Source organism: Pseudophryne corroboree, chromosome 4 (genome assembly GCF_028390025.1).
Source record: "Pseudophryne corroboree isolate aPseCor3 chromosome 4, aPseCor3.hap2, whole genome shotgun sequence".
In the NCBI taxonomy this organism is placed as follows: domain Eukaryota; kingdom Metazoa; phylum Chordata; class Amphibia; order Anura; family Myobatrachidae; genus Pseudophryne; species Pseudophryne corroboree.
This window is the reverse complement of record NC_086447.1, coordinates 533,428,242-533,451,135: the sequence shown is the minus strand read 5'-3', so window position 1 is coordinate 533,451,135 and position 22,894 is coordinate 533,428,242. Positions and strand designations below refer to the sequence as shown.

At 42.5% G+C, this 22,894-nt stretch overlaps 2 protein-coding genes across 5 annotated transcripts in view; one reads left to right on the top strand and one right to left on the bottom strand.

The window, feature by feature from the left end:
- ECHDC1 (ethylmalonyl-CoA decarboxylase 1) overlaps positions 1-3,335 on the top strand; it is a 173,364-nt gene extending 170,029 nt beyond the window's left edge. For all 3 annotated transcript variants that reach the window (XM_063917300.1, XM_063917299.1, XM_063917301.1), the window contains one exon: positions 2,857-3,335. In XM_063917300.1, the coding sequence (XP_063773370.1) occupies positions 2,857-3,259 (403 nt within the window). In that variant the 3' untranslated portion in view covers positions 3,260-3,335. The remainder of the gene's footprint in view (positions 1-2,856) is intronic.
- Positions 3,336-5,913: 2,578 nt separating this feature from the next.
- RNF146 (ring finger protein 146) overlaps positions 5,914-22,894 on the bottom strand; it is a 40,309-nt gene continuing 23,328 nt past the window's right edge. The window contains exons 2-3 of one of the 2 annotated variants that reach the window (XM_063917295.1): positions 15,442-15,509; positions 5,914-8,493 (exon numbers count right to left, since the gene is read on the bottom strand). In XM_063917295.1, the coding sequence (XP_063773365.1) occupies positions 7,446-8,492 (1,047 nt within the window). In that variant the 5' untranslated portion in view covers position 8,493; positions 15,442-15,509 and the 3' untranslated portion in view covers positions 5,914-7,445. The remainder of the gene's footprint in view (positions 8,494-15,441; positions 15,510-22,894) is intronic. The other variant, XM_063917296.1, reaches the window with a different exon arrangement.

The window sequence follows — 22,894 nt, the reverse complement described above, 5'->3', positions numbered from 1 at the left end:
TGAGTAACAGGGTTAGTTGGTGTGGGAAAAACAGTCAAGTTCAAACATGGGGATCAGGGGGGGGGGAGGAGAAGAGAAACAGGGGGGGGGAATAACCACATTTGTAACCGTACATAATATAAGTCTTAAGAGCAGCAAGATCATAACAGGGGGGGGGGACGGAGGAGAGACGAAGACAGAGAGGGTAATAGGGGGAAGAGATAATTGAGAAGGTTAAGAGATGAGGAGGAATATCAGGGGGAGAAGGGAGTGGGTGCCCATGGGTCTACGGGAGGGGCGGGAGCGGGTGGAGGGAGCCAGCTAACCACGTTCAGCGGTGAGCCAGGGAGCCCAGACCTGCTCGAAGACGTGGCCCCGGTCGTGGAGGTAATAGGTTATCTTTTCCATTGAGGCGATGTGCCAGATTTTAGCTTTGAGGCTTGGAGGAGGGTCATAGGGGGAGGGTGGTAAGGGGTTCTTCCAGTTGAGGGCGATCAGTGATTTAGCTGCGGCCAGAATGTGTGAGGTTAGCTTTTGGGAGAATTTATTGAGGTGTGGGGAGGGGAGACACAGTAAGGAGACCCAAGGGTCCTTCATTACAGGGGGTTCTAGAAGTGAGTTGAGGAGGGAGTGGACCAGATCCCAGAAGGGGACGATAACCGGGCAGGTCCACCATATGTGGAGCATAGTACCTCTATCCCCACAGTTCCTCCAGCAGGCTGAAGAGGAGGACGGGAAAAATTTGTTAAGACGGTCGGGGGTATAGTACCAGCGGTAATAAACTTTGTAGGCCGTTTCCTTAAAGGCGGTGGCAATAGAGCTTTTAGCAATGCCTAGTCTCATGTCCTCCCAATCCTGAGTTTCAGGTGGGGGCCCGAGGTCCCGTTCCCATGCAACTTCATGGGGCCGGGATAGGGGCAGGGAAAAATCCAGTAGGAGAGTGTAAAGTTGGGAGATTATGCCTTTGGAGGAATGAGAGTTGACACATAGGGATTCAAAGGGAGTAAGGGCACGGAGTAAGGCGGTGGAAGGGAGGGAAGTTAAAAAGTGGCGTATTTGTAAGAATTGAAAGGGATTGAGTGGTTGTGAGGGGATTTTCTGCTGGAGGTCCGGGAGGGACAGCCATTGGCCTCGGTCGGCAAAGTCAATTGGGAATTTAAGGCCTAGGGTTATCCACGTCCGGGATCTCGTAGCTGAGAGTCCGGAGGGAAACATGGGGTTCTGCCAGATGGGGGTTAAGGGTGAGGGTGTGGTGGTGAGACCCCACTTCAGAGAGAGGGTGTCCCAGGTTTTGAGGTTGAATTTGATAGTGGGAAGGAGTTTAGAGGTTGGGGGTCGAGAGGCGGAGGGGAGTCCCCATAGGGGGGTCAGATCTGGGATGCCAATGAAGGCTGCTTCGATGTCCAGCCAGGAAACCGATCCTGGAGGAGCGTAGGAAGTGACAATGTGGGATAAGTGGGAGGCGAGGTAGTATAATTTGACATCGGGAAGTCCTCTGCCTCCCATGGAGGTTGCTCTTTTCAGAGTGTTGGCAGCAATGCGGGGAGGTCTGTGGTTCCAAATAAAGCGTATAAGGGCTCGTTGGATATTGCGGAGGAAGGGAGCCGGGACCGCCACAGGGAGAGTCTGGAAAAGGTAGAGCCATTTGGGGATTATGGTCATTTTAACTGCTATGATCCTGCCCAGCCACGAGATGAAGAGACTGTTCCAAGAGGTCAGGTCGGCTAGTGTGTTGGTAAGAAGGGGTGGGAAGTTTTCCCGGAAGAGGGAGTCGTAGCGCGGGGTTAGGTATATCCCTAGGTATTTTATCTTTGTGGGGTGCCATTTGAGTTTAAAATTGGTGCGAAGGGACTCAGCCTGGTGTTGGGGGATATGTAGCATCATGGCCTCAGATTTGGAGTAGTTGATCTTGTAGCCCGAAATAAGGCTATAGGCTTGTAGAACCGAAAATAGGTTTGGGAGTGAAATAAGGGGCTGAGTGAGGGAGAGTAGGATGTCATCTGCGAAGAGGGAGATTTTGGGATCTGTGGGGCCTACCTTTATTCCGTGTATATCCGGATGTGCTCTAATTTGGGAGGCAAGGGGTTCTATAATAAGGGCAAATATTAGGGGGGAGAGGGGGCAGCCCTGACGTGTGCCATTGGAAATGCTAAGTGGGGCGGATGGGGTACCATTGATAAGGACGGTGGCAGAGGGGGTGGAATATAATGCTAGGATGCTAGTGAGGAAGCCACCGGACAGGCCATAGGCCTCCAAGGTGGGTTTCAAGAAGTCCCAGGAGATCCGGTCAAATGCTTTTTCGGCATCTAAGGAAAGCATGATAGTGGGGCATCTCCTGGCGTTAGAGATATGTATAAGGTCAATGGCACGTCTGGTGTTGTCTCTTGCCTGGCGGCCCGGGATAAAGCCTACTTGGTCGTAGTGGACAAGGGAAGGGAGGTATGGGTTAAGACGGTTGGCCAGGATCTTAGCAAAGATTTTCAAGTCTAGGTTCAGGAGAGATATGGGGCGATAGCTTGCGCAATTAAGGGGGTCCTTGCCTTCCTTGGGGATCACCACAATTCTAGCCTCTAGCATCTCAGGGGGAAAAGGGTCGCCTTGGACAATCCCATTGAAGAGAGAGTGTAGGTGGGGGAGAAATCTATTTTCTGATGTTTCTCACAGACATTAAATATCCACAAAATGTGTCAAGTGGTGACTGCAGCGGTATTTGGACAGAATGTCAACAAAGTTTGAATTCTAAATTTAGGGTTATTTTAGATTTTCACTAGCTGATATTTATTAGAATATTTATGTACAGTTCTCTACCCATTAAAACAATTTTATTATACAAGTGTCTAAGCCAATATAAAACCCAACTTTTTTTTTATTGTACAGGTTGATGACTGAAGGAAGTGAAATAAGATTTGTCCACAAACATATGGGATTGGTTCCAGGCTGGGGAGGAGCAGCAAGATTAATTCACCTTGTTGGAAGTAGACTTGCTCTTAAATTATTGAGTAGTGCTCTTAGAGTTCACCCCGAGTATGCATTAACCATCGGGCTCGCTGATGAGATTTTATCTTCTGCTGCTGACAGTACATTGGGAGACGCCCAGAACTGGATAATGGCATACACTAAAGGACCAGCAGATGTAAATAGAGCAGTGAAAAAAGTGGTTGCTGCTGGGAGAGAAGCGTTACTTCAAGATGCATTGAGGATGGAAAAAGATATATTTGGAACAGTGTGGGGTGGGCCAGCTAATTTACATGCCTTGTCAAAAGGAACCAAGCACAATTAGATAAATTGTAATATGGGATATTAAATGTATAGAGAATTTGGTTTGCCAATAAAGTCACAGATGGAAAGAAGAAAAATATTTTCATTGGCCGCAATTTCCATATATTGTATTGTATCTAGTGTAAAATTGTAATCTGTGAAGGTTATTGAAACTTGCTCAATAGTGTGTGATACAATATGTAATGAGATTTAATGATGTCTATATGAGTGGTGGTATTTTTCTATATAAACTAAAAAAGGAATTGTTAACATCACTCGCCACTTTGCCTAATGATGATAATTATACAGCACAACTAGTACCAAGAGAACTTGGTAAAACAAAGTTAGGTGTATATACACATCACTGAATGACACCTCCAATGGTTGCAGGTTAGTATTGGTAGTAGGATGACTTACTTCACACCAAGCAGGTATCATATTTTTTCACACTAACACAGACCATTAGTAAAATATATTTTTTAAAAAGGAGACTGCTATGCGGTGTGGAAATTTGCTGAATTCTTCCCATAGATTATTTGCAATTGTTATTCTTGTAACAGTGTTATTATCTTTTCTTTATATTGTGCCACAAAGGCTTTGAAGCTCTGTACATATGGGTAAAATATAAAGTGCATAAGTACAACATGTTGCAGACAAGAACATAACGTTACACATATACATTAAGTGCTGTGCTCATAGAATACAGAGGGGAGAGGGCCCTTCTCATGAGGTTACAATCTAGGAGTATGCAGAGGGTGAGGGGAGCAGAGATGGGGAACGCACAGCCTGGAGATTAGGAGTAGGAAGTGGTATGCTTCAATAAAAATAGAATACTACTACAGCTTCATTGTGCACAGGACAACTCCTTAATACATACATTGCTGCTAGCATTGTATTAAAAAATACTACACTTTTCAGTAGTTAAAACACCATCATTGTTTTCATAATGTTCTATATGCACCAGTCTCCATAATATCTACACTTTACATTAACCTCTGCATTTAGCAACAATATTCCTCACCACTGCCTTGACAAAGAGCTAAAACTCTAAATGCTTTTGTACCATTGTGTTTGAACATTACAGGAGGTTCAATCCAGCTGTATATGTTGTAGACCATGGGTCTTCAACCTACGGCCCTCCAGCTGCTGTGGAACTGCACATCCCAGCCTGCCCTGCAACAGTTTTGCTATTAAGGCATGCTAAAACTGAGCAGGGCATGCTGGGATGTGTAGTTCCACAACAGCTGGAGGGCCACAGGTTGAAGACCCATGTTGTAGACGGAGCAGAAGAGGTTACAATTCATCTTTCAACTTTTTCTCAATACCCAAACCCATCTTGCATTACAAACTCCCTTTTTAAAATTGTATAGGTTTCCTGTGATTTATGCGTTTATAAGAATATTGGATTTGCCTAAACAATATCACACTATGATGTTATGTTAATTCCCATCCTCATATGTGAATTGGAGAACTGGAAGAGACAGGATTTCTGTGGTTGATCACACAAATTAAATTTGGTGATCCGAATTTCAAGTAATTATTAAGTAAGCACATTTCTATAAGGGGTAATTCTCTACAGGCATGTCACATATGTTACCTTTACGGTGGAGAGGACCAGCATATATTCATAGGACTTCTATATTGCATATGGGACTCTTGTTTTGGGATAATTTCTCACCAAGGGTGTTCATTGATCCTAAATTGTGTTACACGTTGCAAAATTGCTTCGGTTGTATATATGCTCTGTGGGTGAAGGTGGCATTTGAGAAAAATACTATTGAAAACACCAAATAAGGAAAGTTCTATTTATTTCTCTACATCTTTTTATTTATACATTATAGGCTTCATTACATTACCCAAAGTACTCTAAACAGCAGGTTTTCTTTAGATTTGTGTTGTCCGAGCTCCTGTCCGTAACGTAACAAAACCACATTTGTGTATTTCTGTAACACATTCTAGTGTAATTACATATGTTTACAATGGGCTTGGGATGCACTGCATGCATTCTAATTGTTACATACTTTGTATTTCTAACCAAATTCTTAGCTAACTTCCATTTTATATAGTGTACTGGTTACAGTTTCTGGGGTCTATTTATGATGCTTTGAAGAGTGGAGAAGTTGCCAATGGCAACCAATCAGCTGCTACGTATAATTTTAAAGAATACACTTAATGGGCGAGATTCAAATCTCCGACCCCTCTCCCGCACCCGTCGGCAATATTATAATGCTGCGGACGAGCGCAACAAGTTCATTTCAGCTCGCTACCCCCCTGGGGTAGTGAGCTGCAATGCACGTAAAGAGACCCGTTTGGGCTCCCAAACGGGTCTTTTCATGCTCGCGCCCACTACTTTAGATGGGTTGGATGCTTTGCGCACCTAAACCCGAGTGTAATGGGCGCAACCAGCGGTGGGGCATTTGAATATCGCCCCTCGATCTCCCGTCACTTTAGACGGGAGATCGGGGGTGCGATAACATTTGAATTCCCCCCAATGACTTACTTTAAAGCTGATTGGTTGCAATGGGCAATGTCTCCACTCTTTTCACTGCTTCAAGAATAGACCCCTATATCTGCTATAAACATTCTATTGCATTCAGCAGTTGTCAAATTACAGCTCTGAATGCTCACTAAATTCTGTTCTACCAAAAACACAATGACTGGAGTACAGAAGTCAAGTTGTTGCTGGTAAAATGTAATCTTTATTAAATTACAAATCTTGTAACAAAAACAAGACGACTTGAAGGGGATATTTTCTAAATACAGACTAGACAGCAAAGTTTAAGAAGAGTAAAAGGTTTAAAAATGGTCAACAAAACAGTATTAGCTCTATACATATGCAGCTGGAAGGTTGATCTAGTATGGAAGCCATTTGCTTATTAGCCCACGTTACTCCAAACTTACAACTACATGTCATTAAATTACACATTTACTCAGCTCCTGGAATTTTAGATTTCTTTCTCACATTCTTGCAGTCAAACTCATGCAGAGCTAATTGAAATTCCACTGAAGCCCAACTGTAGTTCGCTTTCCATTGAAGAATTAAATTAATAATCATACAGTGAGCACGGGTCAGGGGTCATGCCAAGCTTACACAGTGACAAGATGAATAGCTGCAAAATTAGTTGTAGGATTCTTTTTTTAGTTAAAGAATTTAACATTGAAGTAGTAAATTGAATGGAACGCCCAACCATTATTAATTTAGCATTGTATGAGGGATTTTTTACTCATTCAGAAAGAACCAGGAGCTATCACAAAGCAAAATGCAAACACACATGACATATAAAGACAGAGTGGTAAGAGAAAAAACACCTCTAGGTTGCTGAATGGGCCCGCGGAACAACATGAAGACTGTACATTGGTGACATCCCATACTAGGGAAGAAGGAGTGTGATGAGAGAGAATAGGGATTTAAATGAATGTGCATTCATAAAACCAGTAAGCAAATGAGTAGGGAAATCTGAGTTAAGTGGAAAGATTCTTTCCAAACTAGCCAACTAATTGGCAACTTGAAACAAAAATCCGGTAATGTCTATGAACAAACGACAATCAAAAATTCGCTCCCAAATTCCAGAAAAATTACAAATTGATTAAATAGTTTTAACCAACTTGTCTGAAAGACCGTTTTCATCCTGTTTGCTCCTAGTGTGTGCGAGAAAACAGCTGATTGTCATTTGCTCCCATACATTACTGGAGTTTGTTTCTGAACAGCCAAGTACTTGGTTGGTTACAAAAAGAATCCTTTGCTGTGTGGCCAGCTTTAGTTTGGGATAACAATTATGACAAGTGAAAGTGGACTAAAGAACTGGAGGTAATAGTTAACTGGCAATTCCATAATCACAACTGTTTTTCCTTATTCCACTTTCAAAAATGGCTGCTATTTTATTGTGTTGTATTTACTAATAAAGCAATAAACAAGAAGGAATATTTAAACTCATGGACTTAAATGAATCATACCTTCTAGTTTAGCACCACTAAAAGAAAATATAGAATGTCACAGGCCAACTCAGCACTCCGATTATAAAGTCTCTTCAGTTAACTATTTATAAATACACCTTCCAGCTTAAAACTGAAATAACTCAACATACAGTATACTTCATGTTAGGGGTCATATTTTCACCATTTCAAACACCCAGTTATCTAAGTCTGAGCTCAATCCTAAAGCAGTGACTTCTTACATGTCTTGTTAGAAGCACAGGAACCTCAGTCACTTAGACTTCTGTAATTGTGCACTGTCCATCAGGTCTTCTAGACCTTACAATGGCACTTTGTGCACCATTTGCTGCTGCAGCTGCATGATCTGGTGTTGGCGGCTGTGTAGCACCTATCACTGTGTGTCTCTGTTGAACAAGAAATGCGTTCTGTTGAAGTGAAACAATTCCTTGGTTACCGTCGTCATCTGCTTCAGGGTCATCTACTGTGGAATCAATAGCTGGCACTCTGCCTCCAGGTTGTGGCAGTCCTTCTTCACCTTCTATGTTATTTCTCCCTGTTGCATGATCTCCAAGCTGAAGTTGGGAAAACGCATTGTCAAGTGGTGTACTCGCATCCAAATGTGGAAGGGAGGGATTTGCAGTTTGGCTACCAAGAGCTGTGTGAGGTCTAACAGGTAAAACAGCAGTTGGTTGACCTGATGAAGCTCCAAGTGTTGCAATGTTGTCTGCACCATCTGCTGAGCTTTCACGTGCTGGATTTACATTAGCTGCATCACAGTCTAGTCGTAAACCAGCAACACCCTTTTTTGGTATATCTACAATATCCCTTTTCATCTTCCTACGTCGTCCATGCTCATTTCTTCGATACTGTACCATGTTCTCCAAGTCCGCTACATAAAGAAAGCCAGCAATCAGCATCTCTGTATTCTTTTTACCTTTTGTGAAGGCATCTTCAAGCTCTCTGCTTGTCCTCTCATCATACTGCCACCAACCATTTCTTCCTTCATAGTACCAGGCATATTCCCCATTCCCACGGCTAGCAGACTTCAGTTCTTCAGGGGAAAGCAAAGTGGGTTTGTCAAGGAAATCTTCAGGAATCTCTTGCCTACACAGGGCACATCGCCGTCCAAGCCATGAGGCTCCTTTCACACACAGGTAACAGAAGATGTGTTTGCAAGGAAGACTGACTGGGTGCACGCAGGTTTGTAAGCAAATAGCACATTCAGGGACTGCAAGGTTTGAGCCGTTGGAACAGGCCTCTCCTAACTTCTTGTTTGTTGGCAACATGTTTGAAGTGTGGCCAACTTCACCACAACCAGCCATCCTATTGAGGAAGAGAATAAAGAAAAGGTAAATAGTTTTGGAGTACAAAAAAAAAAAAAAAGTGACTGCTGATTCACAAATACCTTAATGCATGCATATTGTTTTACCCCATTTAAAATAGAATACTAGGAGCATACATAGTCTGAAAATTTAAGGGCCCTACACATTGCGCGATCCGCCACCGGGGGCGGGGGGGGGGGGGGGGGGGGCAGTGAAGTTTCTTCACTCCTCCCGTCACCATGGTGGTGCAGGCAAATATGGACGAGATCGTCCATATTGGCCTGCATGCACAAGCGACGGGGCACCAGCGATAAACAAGCGCGGGGCCGCGCATCGTTCATCGCTGGTGCCTCCGCACTGAAAGATATGAACGGTATCTCGTTCATTAATGAACGAGATCGTTCATATCTTTCACTCATATCGCCCAGTGTGTAAATTTACTATTAGTCTGTAAATTTTTGACCTGTAGACATAATTTCAGATCTTTATTTTATCTTCTACATTATTTTTGTAAAAAGCATTACATCTTTCTTTAAAATATACAGATTGGGTGGAGTATAAAAATGTGTGATTAAAACCTTTATGTATTACAACTTTTCACCATTCTGAATATTTTCCTGTCTTTAATTATTTAATTTCCTACATAAAACAAATGAGGTTCATTATTGGGAAGATCCCTGTTTTAATGAAGGAATCTGTCTCTTAATCCAGTATATCTCATTTATCGCTTCAAAGGTTTCTTCAGTGATAAATGATATGCTATCTAGTAGTGGTCTAAGAAATTACCAGTATAAATTGGTAACAGCAGGTTATTCTGTGCATTTTTGGCAGACCCGTTTTCCTTAAATCCCTTTCACATCTCCAATGCCGGATCCCACCCGGCTGGGATCTGGCATTGGAACCTCTCTGCTGGCTTCCCGACCAGTCAATATGCCAGGTCGGTGGTCATAGCAAAGGCGGGGGGGGGAGTGGAGGTGGAGATACATGGACACAAGTACTGTACTGTGTTACCGCAAGGCTGATGCTATTTATATTAATTGTATATTCAACATTCAGGGCAGTATTCAATTAGCCGTAGTAAATTACCGTGCCTAATTTACCCGCTCTGGGATATCTAATTGGCCCCGAAGCCAGCCATTTTATCAAGGATTTTTTTTTGTTTAAACCAAATCCGTGATAAGCAAGCATTTGTTTTCCTGATCTTGGCAGTGAAAACACATAAAAGGTCTGCGACTTTGCATGCAAATGTAAAAAAATTTGGACGGAAAACGTGGGGGATAATTGAATAGTGTGTCTGTCCCACCCCAAAAAAAAGTGAAAACCCCTGTTTTTTGCACCTGAAAAACTTCTGGGTCTATTTGACTACTCCCCTCCTCCATCTCATTCATGTGCATGGAGCTATGTAGTTTCTCCCTTTATCTACACATATACTGATAAGATCAGGCATTCCCAACCACAGTCCTCAAGGCTTTTAAGAATAGCCCTATTTGAGCACTGGTGACTTAATTAGTGCCTCAGTTATTTTGATTTAACCATCTGTGCTCAAGCATGGATAGCATTGAAACCTGGACTATAATACCGCTTTTCCATTGAAGTTCCAGGTCTGATCAGAGATTTGGAGCACAGTTCATATCTGGGTCAGGTACGAGAAATACCCCTTTTCCACCGCACCGTTCACACTGCACACAGATGCAGTGCTAGCGTTTGGAGATGACATCTCCTTGCAACGGAATGAGTCTCTCCCTGTGATGGAAACGGGTCCTGGGTTGAATGACCCGGGTAACCAGTTTCCACTGCAGCTCACCTAGGACCCTTCCCAGGTAAAACCATGCTAGGTACCTGGGAAAGATTCCTGGGTGACTGTACCTGGGTGGAGCAGATTCCACTGACAAAAAATTCCCAGGTTCATGCACGGTCATGTGCAAAAACCCGGGATTTTTGAGTCAGTGGAAAAGGGGTATTAGTCTGCCTTGAGGACAGTGGTTGTGAAACACTGGTTTAGAAAATATAGGTCTGTGATTGACTTGTACCTCCTACACTCTTCTCTGTAAAGAGAGCTATAAAGGCTGAACTCTATTCACAATATAGTTTAACTCAGATCAAATCTCTGTACAGTATGTTGGCAATTACTATCTTAGCAGTATCACCTAAATTATAGACAGAGTAGAGGGGTATTGTGAAAATATTCAAGGGTCTATTTATCAAACATTGATTAACCCTTTATCCAGGAAAAAAAAGGAGCCATCACAGCTTCTCCCTATGTAACAATAGTGAAAAATAGAAAGAAGACCCCACAAAATTCTCCTCTAGATTGCATGATATAGCCTGGTGTGATATGATATTACGCGGCAACCCAAATTTTAGAATGCCAGCAGGAGACGGGTTACCCCTTCCTTGCCCCCTAACCTGTCTGGCTAGAGCTAATATAGTAGGGGGTAGCGGCTACAGCAATGCTAAACAGACCCCATAGATCCATGTACACAAATAAGATCGAGTGTGCAATAATATTCAATTAACATACCTAATATCAGCCTTGCAGTGATACATGCATCACTTTATGAAATAATGAGCGACTAAACAAAAGTGTACTGAATATATAGAAGGCAAGGGTTGGTGGTAAAGTTACAGAGAAAAGTGATACGAACTATGCTCTAGAGATAAAATGGACTAAGATAATGCAAACCACACATTTTGAGGAGTGCATAGATTAAGTGGAACTAAACCAATCAATTCCCTATATGAGAAGGGAGCCAGGTGTGTAGCAGAAAAATACCCAGATTATTTGTATTTTTTTCAATGATGGTAATTGGTTAGACCACTACTAGGTGACAGAACATTTATCACTGTAGAGATCCTTGAAGTGAGTGTATACAATACAAAACACAGGGAGCGGGCACATGCTGAGCTTTACGTGCACCTGTGTATGCTCTGGTTAGCTCTGGACTTCAGACCATAGAACTGGGTTGTACAGTAGCAGGGTGTTCTCACATAGACAAAGTTCAACAAAGCTGCAGGCTACGCAGAATTGGACATAATTGAAAACATACATTTCCATGCACATCTCTGCTCTTAATATAGTATATGTGCAAGTGTGCACTTATAATGAAAAGTAGTAGCAAACCAGGTGTACACAGTGCCCATCATATCTCAAGAGGCATATAACTGTACATGGGCAAATATATTTTGCCCATACATGGGCATTTTGTCATACACGCTTATTTGGAGCAAGAATGTGATAATACAAGTAGATTCACAATAGTGAATCCCCATTCCATTTATATTTGAAAATAATAAATAGAAGACAAATATTCTGAAAACACAACAAATAGTAGTTATACAAATTACCCAAACTTTGATACTCTTATCTACACACTACTTAAAAACCAACTGCCACAAGTTCAAAGGCGCCTTTTAGAATGTATTTAGAGGTTTTTTAAATCGTAAAATTGAACCAATAAAGACATGGAATTTTTCAGGTGATTTTCTATGTGTAACGATTTAGGAAATGTATGCTGGGTGTTGTATTGATGGGATAAAAAAAAAAAAAAAAATTACCAAGAATGTAACACTGTTTACAGAATGTGCTATACCATATTTTCAAATCGTGAACTTTATTGCTATTGACCAAACAGATTCTTAGGGGGAATCCAGTCAGCCCTAAAACAATTTTGTGAGACAAAGAAAAAAAAAAAAAAAAAAAAAAAAAACACACAACACAGGCTTTTACCATTTTATTTTATTTTGTTTATTTATTTATTTATTTAGGGGGGGGGGGGGGGGGGGGGAGGACAGCAGGAGGTCCACAAAAAAACAAAAAAAAAAACCAACAAGTGCCAGGCATTGGGCTGCCTTCTGGGCTAATTGGATAGCCCCGGGAGATCAATTAGCCCGCAAATTCTACCCTTAATCTAAAATTTTACATCTGATAAAACGAGAGGGTGACTATTAGAAAAGGATTTATTACCAACTGTTTCATTTTGTTTAAGAGTTTAATGGGGGGGGGGGGGGGGGGTTTCACATTTTTGTCTCTTGACTTAACCTTTGTGAATATCTCCCAATGGCATCCAACGTGTGCCCAAGACATCTACCATCAGCCAGAAAGTGCTACCGTCTCAGAATATACATGATCTGGACAATATCTGTAGTTTTATAGAAGAGAGATAGTGTGTCATATTGTTCTTGGAATTGAACATTATAATGAAGCTTTGATGAATGGATACATTTCTTTCATCCAATATTTCCTCAAATCTGTTTAATCATATGCCTATATTGCTTTTACGTTTATCCTGTAAAACATATATAAAACCATGACTTGCAGCATTATTAATAAGCTAATGAGATAACAGAAGGGATTTATGCATGATTCTAATACAATGCTTACGGCAAGTTAGCAAAGTCATTTGTTTCTGTATTTGGAGGGCTGTTGATTGCAAAGAATTAAAAGCAGTTCATAAGCAGGACAAAATTGTCTTCTCTACCCCTCTAGTTTAAAGCTGAAAATGCATGCTGCAAAACTGACTCTCACACCATCAGCTAAGTGACAGGAGTGCTGTTAAATTTGAGCACATTCAGTGGCTTGTAAAAATATTCAACCCCCTAAACCAGAGGTTCTCAAACTCGGTCCTCGGGGGCACACACAGTGCATGTTTTGCAGGTCTCCTCACAGAATCGCAAGTGAAATTAGCTCCACCTGTGGACCTTTTAAAATGTGTCAGTGAGTAATTAATACACCTGTGCACCTGCTGGGTTACCTGCAAAACATGCACTGTGTGTGCCCCCGAGGACCGAGTTTGAGAACCTCTGCCCTAAACATTCAACATCAACAGATTTGTATTTATTGCAAATGATATTGCTACTGCAAACCAGTAGGCAATGAAAGCATAGTTTCAAACTCATCATTTTGTCTGAAAATTCTTTTATTCTACCTGGTGCTGTGAAAGCTCCAAGTTCACACAAATGAAAGATATCACCCTAACAAAAGGCTTTCAAGTAACATTAACTTCCAAATCATTAAAAATGGTCAGTTTTAATAAATATACGACCATCTAATTGAAACAATATTGGTCATACTGTGAATCTGATGGAAAACTGAAAATGAAGACCAAAGAACATTCTAAGAAAATGAAAGTTCTAGACATGCACAAGGCAGGGAAAAGCTACAAAACAATATCGAAGTGCTCGGATATTCCAATTAGCACTGCTGGATCTATTATGAGGAAATTGAAGCTGCATTATACCACCCAGGCACTGCCTAGACTAGGTTGTGCCTTAAAACACAGCATCAGAGTAAGAAGGACGGCACAGAGAGGCCAACTATCACTTTGAAGGCGCTACAGAGTTCAGTCTCTGAGACTAGTGTGAAGGTGCAATAATCAACCATATCAAGAGCTCCAAGGGGCCGATCTCTGCCAGGGGGTGCTTTTAGTGTGGTCAGCAAAGACTTAGGAAACTTGGCATATCTGCCATTGCTGCTGGTAAAAGTCCTCCTAGGGTTGACACTGTGCTGCAGAAATTGCCAGGCATTATTCACCATACCTGCTGGCTGACTGAGGTTCCCAGAACTGGCCCTCTGCCTCTTTTCTAGCGGCACCCTGATTGTCTTGATGACGTCAAGAAGCATGACAGGTCCTCCTTGTCAATGGGGGTGAGAAATGGCTGGGTGAGATAGGCGCTTATTCTGACATTTTGTTGAGCTGGGCTCTGGAAGGAACCATTGGCTGCGGGATAGGTAGGAGAGACATTGCCATTTGCCATTGCTCAAAATTTTCCTGAATGATTTGTTCCAGGTTTGAGAAATAACTGATTTTTAAGACCGAGGAAAGACCATTCATTAGTATGTACAATGGAAATCAGATGTGATCAAGATGGTTTTGATTTCTCAAAGAATACACTGTAAAATCTTTAAAACCTGGTAGAAAGTTACCCCAAGGAGGTAATGCCATTGGAGAGTTCTATTGCCACTTGGAGGATATGTTAAATTACACATCTAGAGGGTGTTGATAGACACCCTGCATATAGTTTCACTAAAATAGGAGGTTATCAACTCAATTAAATGAGTTAAGAGCACTGTGGTTAAGAGCCTACTGGCTTGCATTACAAATACTGTCTGGAACAATCTGTGCAAGTGTCAACTGCAATACGTACAATCCCAAACTGGAGGAGAGCCAGTAAGTTTTCTCAGTGTAAATAGACCATGTTAGTGTGGTTGAGAGTCAGATAGTGGTCATCTACCTACTACATTTCAGAGTTTTCTCCAGTGCCTTTTTGATGGGGGTGTGCAGAATGCGCTGGCCATTGTGGAAGTGCTCACTGCACAGGGCCATCCCCTCCACCTCGGCTCACCCTGCACTGGATTTGAACTGCAGGCAATACAAACTTGTAGGCTCCCACTCTCCTGCCCGCTGGGGTGATGGGGTTCAGTCCACTTCCCTCTCCCCAGCTGCATCATGTTGCAGTCTGGCTTTGGGGAATCTCTGGAGAGACCATTGCATTTTCCAACATCGTAAATTAGTCACGGGGGGGATTCAATTGTGCTGCGCACCCCCTGCTGGGCCTCTTTAGCAATGGGCATCTATTGGAGCTCTTCAATTGTTGCTCCTATAGACGCCCATTAGCCACAGCAGTCACATTTTTCTCGCAAAAAAAAACAGCATACAGTGGGTAACAGATTTGTTTCATTGTTTATATTATATTTAATAATAGGCAAACACATAATATCTGCCAAGTTTGTAACCCCAGAACAACTGATTATAGGTCCAATAGGCTTGTTGCTTCAATCATACGTCCATTGCCAGTTGAGGCGCAAAGTGGCTAAACCCATCTAATGAGCCTGAATGGGCATCCAAAGTCCAGGTTTGGGTATCCAAACTGCAGCCTTTTTAACAAATTTTCTACAAAAGGAAATGGGTATAGAAAATGGACTTTATCACATTACACTTTTACTCCTTACCTCTACATGGAGCTTCTGGGAATTCCTTTGCTTATATACATTCTTTTTCCCATTCACTTGAACTTCAACTATAGTTGGAAAACACCAAAGGGAAAGAAAAAGAAGAAAACTTTGGAACAACATTCTAAGCCCCATTTGTTTTGTCCAACACGTCTTTCTAACATAACACACTACAAATGTAATGCAGGTTGAGTATCCCTTATCCAAAATGCTTGGGACCAGAGGTATTTTGGATATGGGATTTTTCCGTATTTTGGAATAATTGCATACCATAATGAGATATCATGGTGATGGGACCCAAGTCTAAGCACAGAATGTATTTATGTTTCATATACACCTTATACACACAGCCTGAAGGTCATTTTAGCCAATATTTTTTATAACTTTGTGCATTAAACAAACTGTGTGTACATTCACACAATTCATTTATGTTTCTTATACACCTTATACACACAGCCTGAAGGTCATTTAATACAATATTTTTAATAACTTTGTGTATTAAACAAGGTTTGTGTACAGTGAGCCATCAAAAAACAAAAGTTTCACTATCTCACTCTCCCTCAAAAAAGTCTGTATTTCGGAATATTCCGTATTTCGGATATTTGGATATGGGATACTCAACCTGTAAATCTGGAAACTGTGATAAAGGTAATTCATGTTCGTGAGAGCATTATTTTTGATAGTAACTTTATAACATGAAGTTTTTTTGGGTTTTTTTTTGCAATACCATTTCTGGCAGATTCCGTAAGCCGTGAATTTTGCATTATGTGCATTTTGCGGTGTCTATTCATTAGGTAAGCCCCCAATCCCCCTTGCAATTAGTTTTGTTGTCCTTTATTAATGCAGTGTGCAACCAATGTGAAGCACGTAAAAGACCAGGGAAATCATCCTGAACCCCCCCCCCCCCCCCCCCAAAAAAAAAGACAGTGTAGAAGGCTGTTAGTGGTCATAAGCAAAGTATTGAAGGCTTTAAATGGAATCAATTAGTTGATTTTTGCAACTTTTATAAATGATGGCCAGCAGGTGTATTTCAGCAAATAAAAGTCTCTAGAGCAGTGGTTCTGAAACTCGGTCCTCGGGACCCCCACTCAGTGCATGTTTTGCAGGTAACCCAGCAAGTGCACAGGTGTATTAATTACTCACTGACACATTTTAAAAGGTCCACAGGTAGAGCTAATTACGTCACTTGTGATTCTGTGAGGAGACCTGCAAAACATGCACTGTGTGGGGTCCCGAGGACCGAGTTTGAGAACCTGTGCTCTAGAGCAGTGGTTCTCAAACTCGGTCCTCAGGACCCCACACAGGTCACATTTTCCAGGTCACCCGGCAGCTGCACTGTGTATCACCAACTGTCACATTCTAAAATCTACAGGTGACCTGTAAAACATGAACTGTGTGGGGTCCTGAGGACAGAGTTTGAGAACCTGTGCTCTAGAGTATTTAAATGTGTCATCATCTACCCCATGTTTCTGCTATTTAGAGAAAGTAATATGAAAAATGACATGCCTTTACTGGACATATATTACTATTTGAAAACCTAAATACATTATTATTAATTGGGAGGGGTGTCCCAAGGCTACTCCACTGTGTTCTGACATTGAAATGCAATGTGAATTGCGTTGGGAAGGAGGTCCCAGAGATATTCAATTCAGCATGCTGCTATGCCCAACCAGAGGATTTCAGCAGAAATCCAACTAAATTGCTGCGCTGCGTTTTCTGCCATTACTGCAACGCAAACAGCACCGCAGCAGGCACTTAAGGTGGAGAATGTTTAAGGTGTGAGTATCAGCATTATCCGGCATAGTGCACTGAATTGAATAGCTCTGGGACCTCCTTCCCGGCGCTATTCACATTGCATTTAATTGAATTGACCCCATTATTTCCTTGAAATAAGGATTTTCCCTACCTTTCACCTAGGCTACAGCTGCAAACTGAAATCCACGTTAACTTAACATAGATTTGAATTTAGCAAAAAGCCATGGGGTGGGTTTTTAAGCAATTTTTGACAAACTTATGGCTAATTGAATCGGCCCAAGTATGCTTTATTCAGATTGTACCACTTATGAAAACGTTTACAGATGTGCACAGCACCCTGGGTCCTGTGCAACTAACGCTGTGTACAATTTATGCGATTCCATACAATACAATATTGTATGATATTGTATAAGATATATCGGATCGTGTGTACACACTACAAACGATGTCTAGAAACAAAACCACACAATATCACCTCATCAAGACTGCATGCAGTCCGATGTACGAAGTCGCATGCGACCCACGGGAGCGCGCATCGTACGTCGGATCATGCATACATATTATGCAATATCATTTAGGACTGAACAATATAATTCAGATCATGAATGATATTACATAGTGTGTACGAAGCATTAGCCTCCTTTTCACTCAAATGTGTCTTAATTGCAATGTGATGCAACAAAACTTCAGGAGAATCAGCTGATTCATTTGATACGTGACACTGTATATCTGTGTGCATCAGAGTCTGAATCTGTAATCGGACCGCTAGGATACAGAGGCCACAGCTTTGTCAATATAACTTCCATTGTGCTTCGAATGCAGATTCCGTTGCACAGTGTGTGGCATATTAATCAGCACACTCTCATGAAGCGGTTTTATTGCATCACATTGCAATTCAGACTCACATTTCAGAGAAAAGGAGGCAAAAGCAGTAAAACCGCTCAGCACAACTCACTTGCGCCACACAGTGTATGAGGACGCATCTGCACAAATATAAGAGTTCTTGATTAAACTAATATTATCGCATGTGTGGGTATTTTTTAAGTTGCCTATGCCAGGAGGGGTCAAAACCCCTAAGCCAGGTAACCAAAGCATCTAAAAATTACTGTAGGAGACTTAACTTGCAGTTTTTTTTACTGGGGACAATGGATAATCCCCTCTGGCTCCTTAAACCATTTTATAGGACTATAGTGTTCTGCCTAGGAATTTGGTGGTGGTGCTGGGGCAGTATGCCCAAGAGCATGAAAAGGGGGTGCAGCAAGCCGGGGAGGGTGCATGGCCCCACCAGCGTCACTATCGGGGCCAGACCGGCAATCCTTGACGTCACTAACAGTGGTGTGCTCCAGCCGTCAGCATCACTCATGGGGGAAGCCCAGCACCTACGGAAGTGCTGGGCTTCCCCCAAGCTCTACCTTTATGCATGCCCGATCTCCCGTCTAATATGAAGGGAGATTGGGGGAGCTATTCAATTATTCATTTTTTAATGTACCCATAAGTGTCGTGTTTGGACGCTTAAAATGGCTAAAACAGACCAAAGTTCTGGGAGTAATGTGAAAATGCCATTTTGATGCCAAAACGGGTCACTTTTTCACACATTTCTACTCTCCAGCACGGGGTGCTGCAAGCAGAAATGCCTGTGCAGGCAACTGTTCGCGCCTTAACGGAGCAACAATTGAATTGCTCAGTCAGGAAACAGATACTGACAGCCGCCAGCGCAAACATTTGAATTCCCTCCTCTGAACTTTTTCTACATGGGACAGCCCCATTACAAATCAATCACGCCCCCTCAGTTGCAAGTGAAGATGTGGTCTGTTCACTCACAACGCCACAGCTACATACACTTTGTTACGGACCACATGCAAAGCGAAACACAAACATACATTCTGCAAATGGACTGGCCTTCAATTCTGCATCACACCCTTTATTTGAAATCTTATGAGATGAGATACAGTGGCCAATTTAAGATACAAGTAATGAATCCTATTACCAAGACATCTGCAACACAGTACATGACAATACTAAAAAGAGTGTCATGCTCTATACACTAATAAAACTTGAATACAAACATGTACAGCAGTAATAATATGTATGTAAAAATCTCTAGACTATACAACTGTCATTAGACATATTTGATCAATTTTATCTATCAAATATTTGGCAGAAAATAGGATTTTTTTTTTTTTTTATTTTTTTTTTTTTTTTTTGCTTTTTCCATCAATAGTTTTTATTGTGCAGGGAAAGAATATCACATTTATGGGGTACAAAACAAAAAGGGAGGGGAATATAACACAATACATTGCACTGAGGGGTATGAGAGGAGCTTATTGGGTAGGGGGGGGGGGGGGGGGGGGGGGAGAGAAGAAGAGGGTGGAGATGGGGGAGAGGAGGGGAGCGTCCAGACTTAGGGAAGAGGATAGTACAACAGCATTGAGCATGTGGGGGACAACGAGTACATAATCGTCATCCTCCGCAACACAAAACAACATTGAAGTCATTGAAATCCTTTAGCATATAAGAAAAAATAAAACAGATAGAAAAAAGGAAAATGTCCCGGGAACTTCGAGAGAGCGGGAATGGGGTTAGCCTACTTGTCTCTAGGAGGGGTTAGGTTGTTCCGTTGAGCTACAGGGGGAGAGGGTATCTGTAGTTGACTTATGAAAGTATTTAGAGCCTTCTTTCGAGGACACGAAGAGGAGCCATGGGGACCAGCTGGATTTGTGGGGAGGTGGGTTAGTAGATGGGGGGTTAAATTCTGTTTCCATGAGGAAGTGATGGTTTATCTTTTGGATCGCCTTACGCAGGGTGGGGGGTGATGACTGTTTCCACAGCTGAGCCAGATTGGCCCGAGCGGCTATTAAAATGTGGCCTAGAACGTATCTGGCAGGAGGAGGGACTGAAGGAGGGAAAATATGGAATAATGCAATGATCGGGTCAGGTGTGATATTGATGGAAAGGACCTTATTTATCAGGTCGAATATTTCTGACCAGTAGCTGGCAATTACAGGGCATTTCCAGAAGATATGGAAGATGTGGCCTGTCGAGCCGCATTGTCTCCAACATTTATTACTTTGGGAAGGCCAGAATTTATGAAGACGGTCAGGGGTCAGGTACATTCTATTAATTAGTTTTATTTGCATTTCCGTGTGGTTTAAACATTTGGACATGGAAAACGAGGATAGGAAAGTAAGTCGCCAATCGTTTGGGGTTAGGGTCTTACCTAGGTCTTGTTCCCATTTCATGTGCGCGTTGGTTTTGGAGAGAGAAGAGGGGGTTATGAGGAGTTTGTACCAGTATGTGATGTCCCCTTTAGTTTTAGTTAGGGCGAGGCGAGATAAAAGTGTGGATGAGGTCGCGTGAAGGGTTAAGTAGGTAGGGGGAATTGTTCTCCACCAATGAGCGATTTGCATGTAGTGAAAGTACTCTGAGGCTGGTAAAGTAAAACGTGACCTAAGGTCTGAGAAGGAGAATAGAACTAATCCATCTAGCAGGTCAGCTAGTAGAAGGATGCCTGCCTGTTTCCATTTGGATAGGTTAAGGTGAGGAATCATCAGTGCTAATGTGGAAATGGAGATCTGCGGGATATTGGAGATATGGGAGGGGAAGGAGGAGGACAGTTTGTCCCAAGAACGAAGTGTAGCTAGAGTGGATGGCAGGAGATTTGTCGAGATAGGACGGAGCGGTTTAGGGATACGGAAGAGGTCGGCTAAGGGGATTGATTTTGTTCGTGCTTGTTCTAACTCCACCCAATTCAATTGAGGGTGGGTCTCAAAGTAATGTTTAGTGGAAGCCAGGAGAGAAGCTTCATGATACAGGGAAATGTTGGGTAGGTTGAAGCCGCCAAATTCTCTCAGTAAAACCATTCTAGATAGAGCCATTCTGGGGGGTTTTGAGGCCCAGATGTACCGAGACATGACATTGGAGCAGGCTTGGAGTGTCTTTTTTGGGAAAGGGTATGGGATTGTGCGGAATAAGTACATTAACTTGGGGAGCAGGGACATTTTAAATGCTGCCATGCGTCCTAGCCAGGAGACCTCATAGGCTGCCCAGGATTTTGTAAGGATGTCCAGCGACTCAACTAGGGGAGAGAGGTTGGCAGCGAAAAGATCAGGAGAGGAGACAGGGATGTAGATACCTAGATATTTTAATGTGGATTTCCTCCAGTTATAAGGGTAAAAGGTTTGAAGTGTTGGGAGGGACTGGGTTAAATTGAAGGGAAGCGCGTCCGTCTTGGTCGTGTTAAGTTTGTAATAAGATGCTAGGCTATAGGCGTCTAAAGTAGAGTGTATGAGGGGTAGGGTTGTAGAGGGGTTGGAGATGAAGAGGAGAACGTCGTCAGCAAATAGGCTCAGTTTGTGGAAGGATGTTCCCATCTGTAGAGCCGGGATGAGGGGGTTATCGCGTATTGAAATTGCAAGGGGTTCGATAGAAAGGACAAATATTAGGGGGGATAGGGGGCAACCTTGTCTAGTGCCGTTGGTGATACCGAAAGGTTCAGATAGGAAGCCACTATTGAACACCCGGGCCGAAGGAGAGCTGTAAAGCGCCAAAATAGAGGTGAGGATACGGTCTCTGAAACCGAATCTACGAAGAGCTTCCTGAATGTATTTCCAGTTCAGTCTGTCAAAGGCCTTCTCCGCGTCCAAGGACAGCAAGAGAAGGCCCTGATCTCCAGCTAAGGAGTCTATTAAATTAAATACTCTCCGCGTGTTGTCAGATGCCTGTCTCCCTGGTACGAAGCCAGTTTGGTCCGGGTGTATCAATAGTGGGAGATAGCTGTTAATTCGTGTCGCTATGATTTTGGCGTATAATTTAATGTCGCAATTTAGTAATGCAATGGGTCGGTAATTATGGACAAAGGCGGGGTCCTTACCGAGTTTTGGGATAGTAACAATACGGGCTTCTAGGAGTTCGGCGGGAAGTGAGCCGAGGTCTGAAAATGTATTAAAGAGGGCCGTCAAGAGGGGGGAGAGGGCGTCATGGAAGGAAGAGTAAAAGTCAGAGACAAACCCGTCTGGGCCGGGGGCTTTGTTTCTAGGAGAGGATTTAATAGCTGCTGAGATTTCCTCCTCTGACCATGGGGCATTAAGGGTAGATAATTGTTCGTGGGTGAGTGCAGGGAAAGATAAATTATCTAGGAAAGAGGAAATAGAGAGGGGAGTAGGTTGGGGGGTGGAGGGGTCGGACTCTAGATTATAAAGTTTAGCATAGTATTGAGCAAATTGGTTGGTTATGTCTTTAGGGTTCAATATTTTTTGTTTGGTGGGGGAATATATGCACTTAATCCTGTTCCTGGCTTGCTGTGCTCGTAATTTACGGGCCAGCATTTTTCCAGCTTTATTGCCAAGGAGGTAAAATTTGTGGCGTAATTTATTCAAGGCCACTTGGGTGCGGGCGAGTAGAAGTTTTTGGAGTTGACCTCGAATGGTAGAAATTTCATTTTTAAGAGTTTTAGAGGGTTGGGCTAGATTTCGAGATTCGAGGGCTAGTAATTCCGATTCTAGTTTCGCTTGCTTTAGACGGGCCTGTTTTTTAAGTGTAGCACCGGCTTGAATGGCAGCTCCTCGGATGACCGCCTTGAGGGCACACCAGTGGTTAATGGGGGAGGTGTCTTGAGGGGAGTTAGTGGCCAGATAAGAATCAATAGACTCTGAGATGATTTTTCTTGATACCGGGTTATTCAGCAGATACGGGTAGAGTC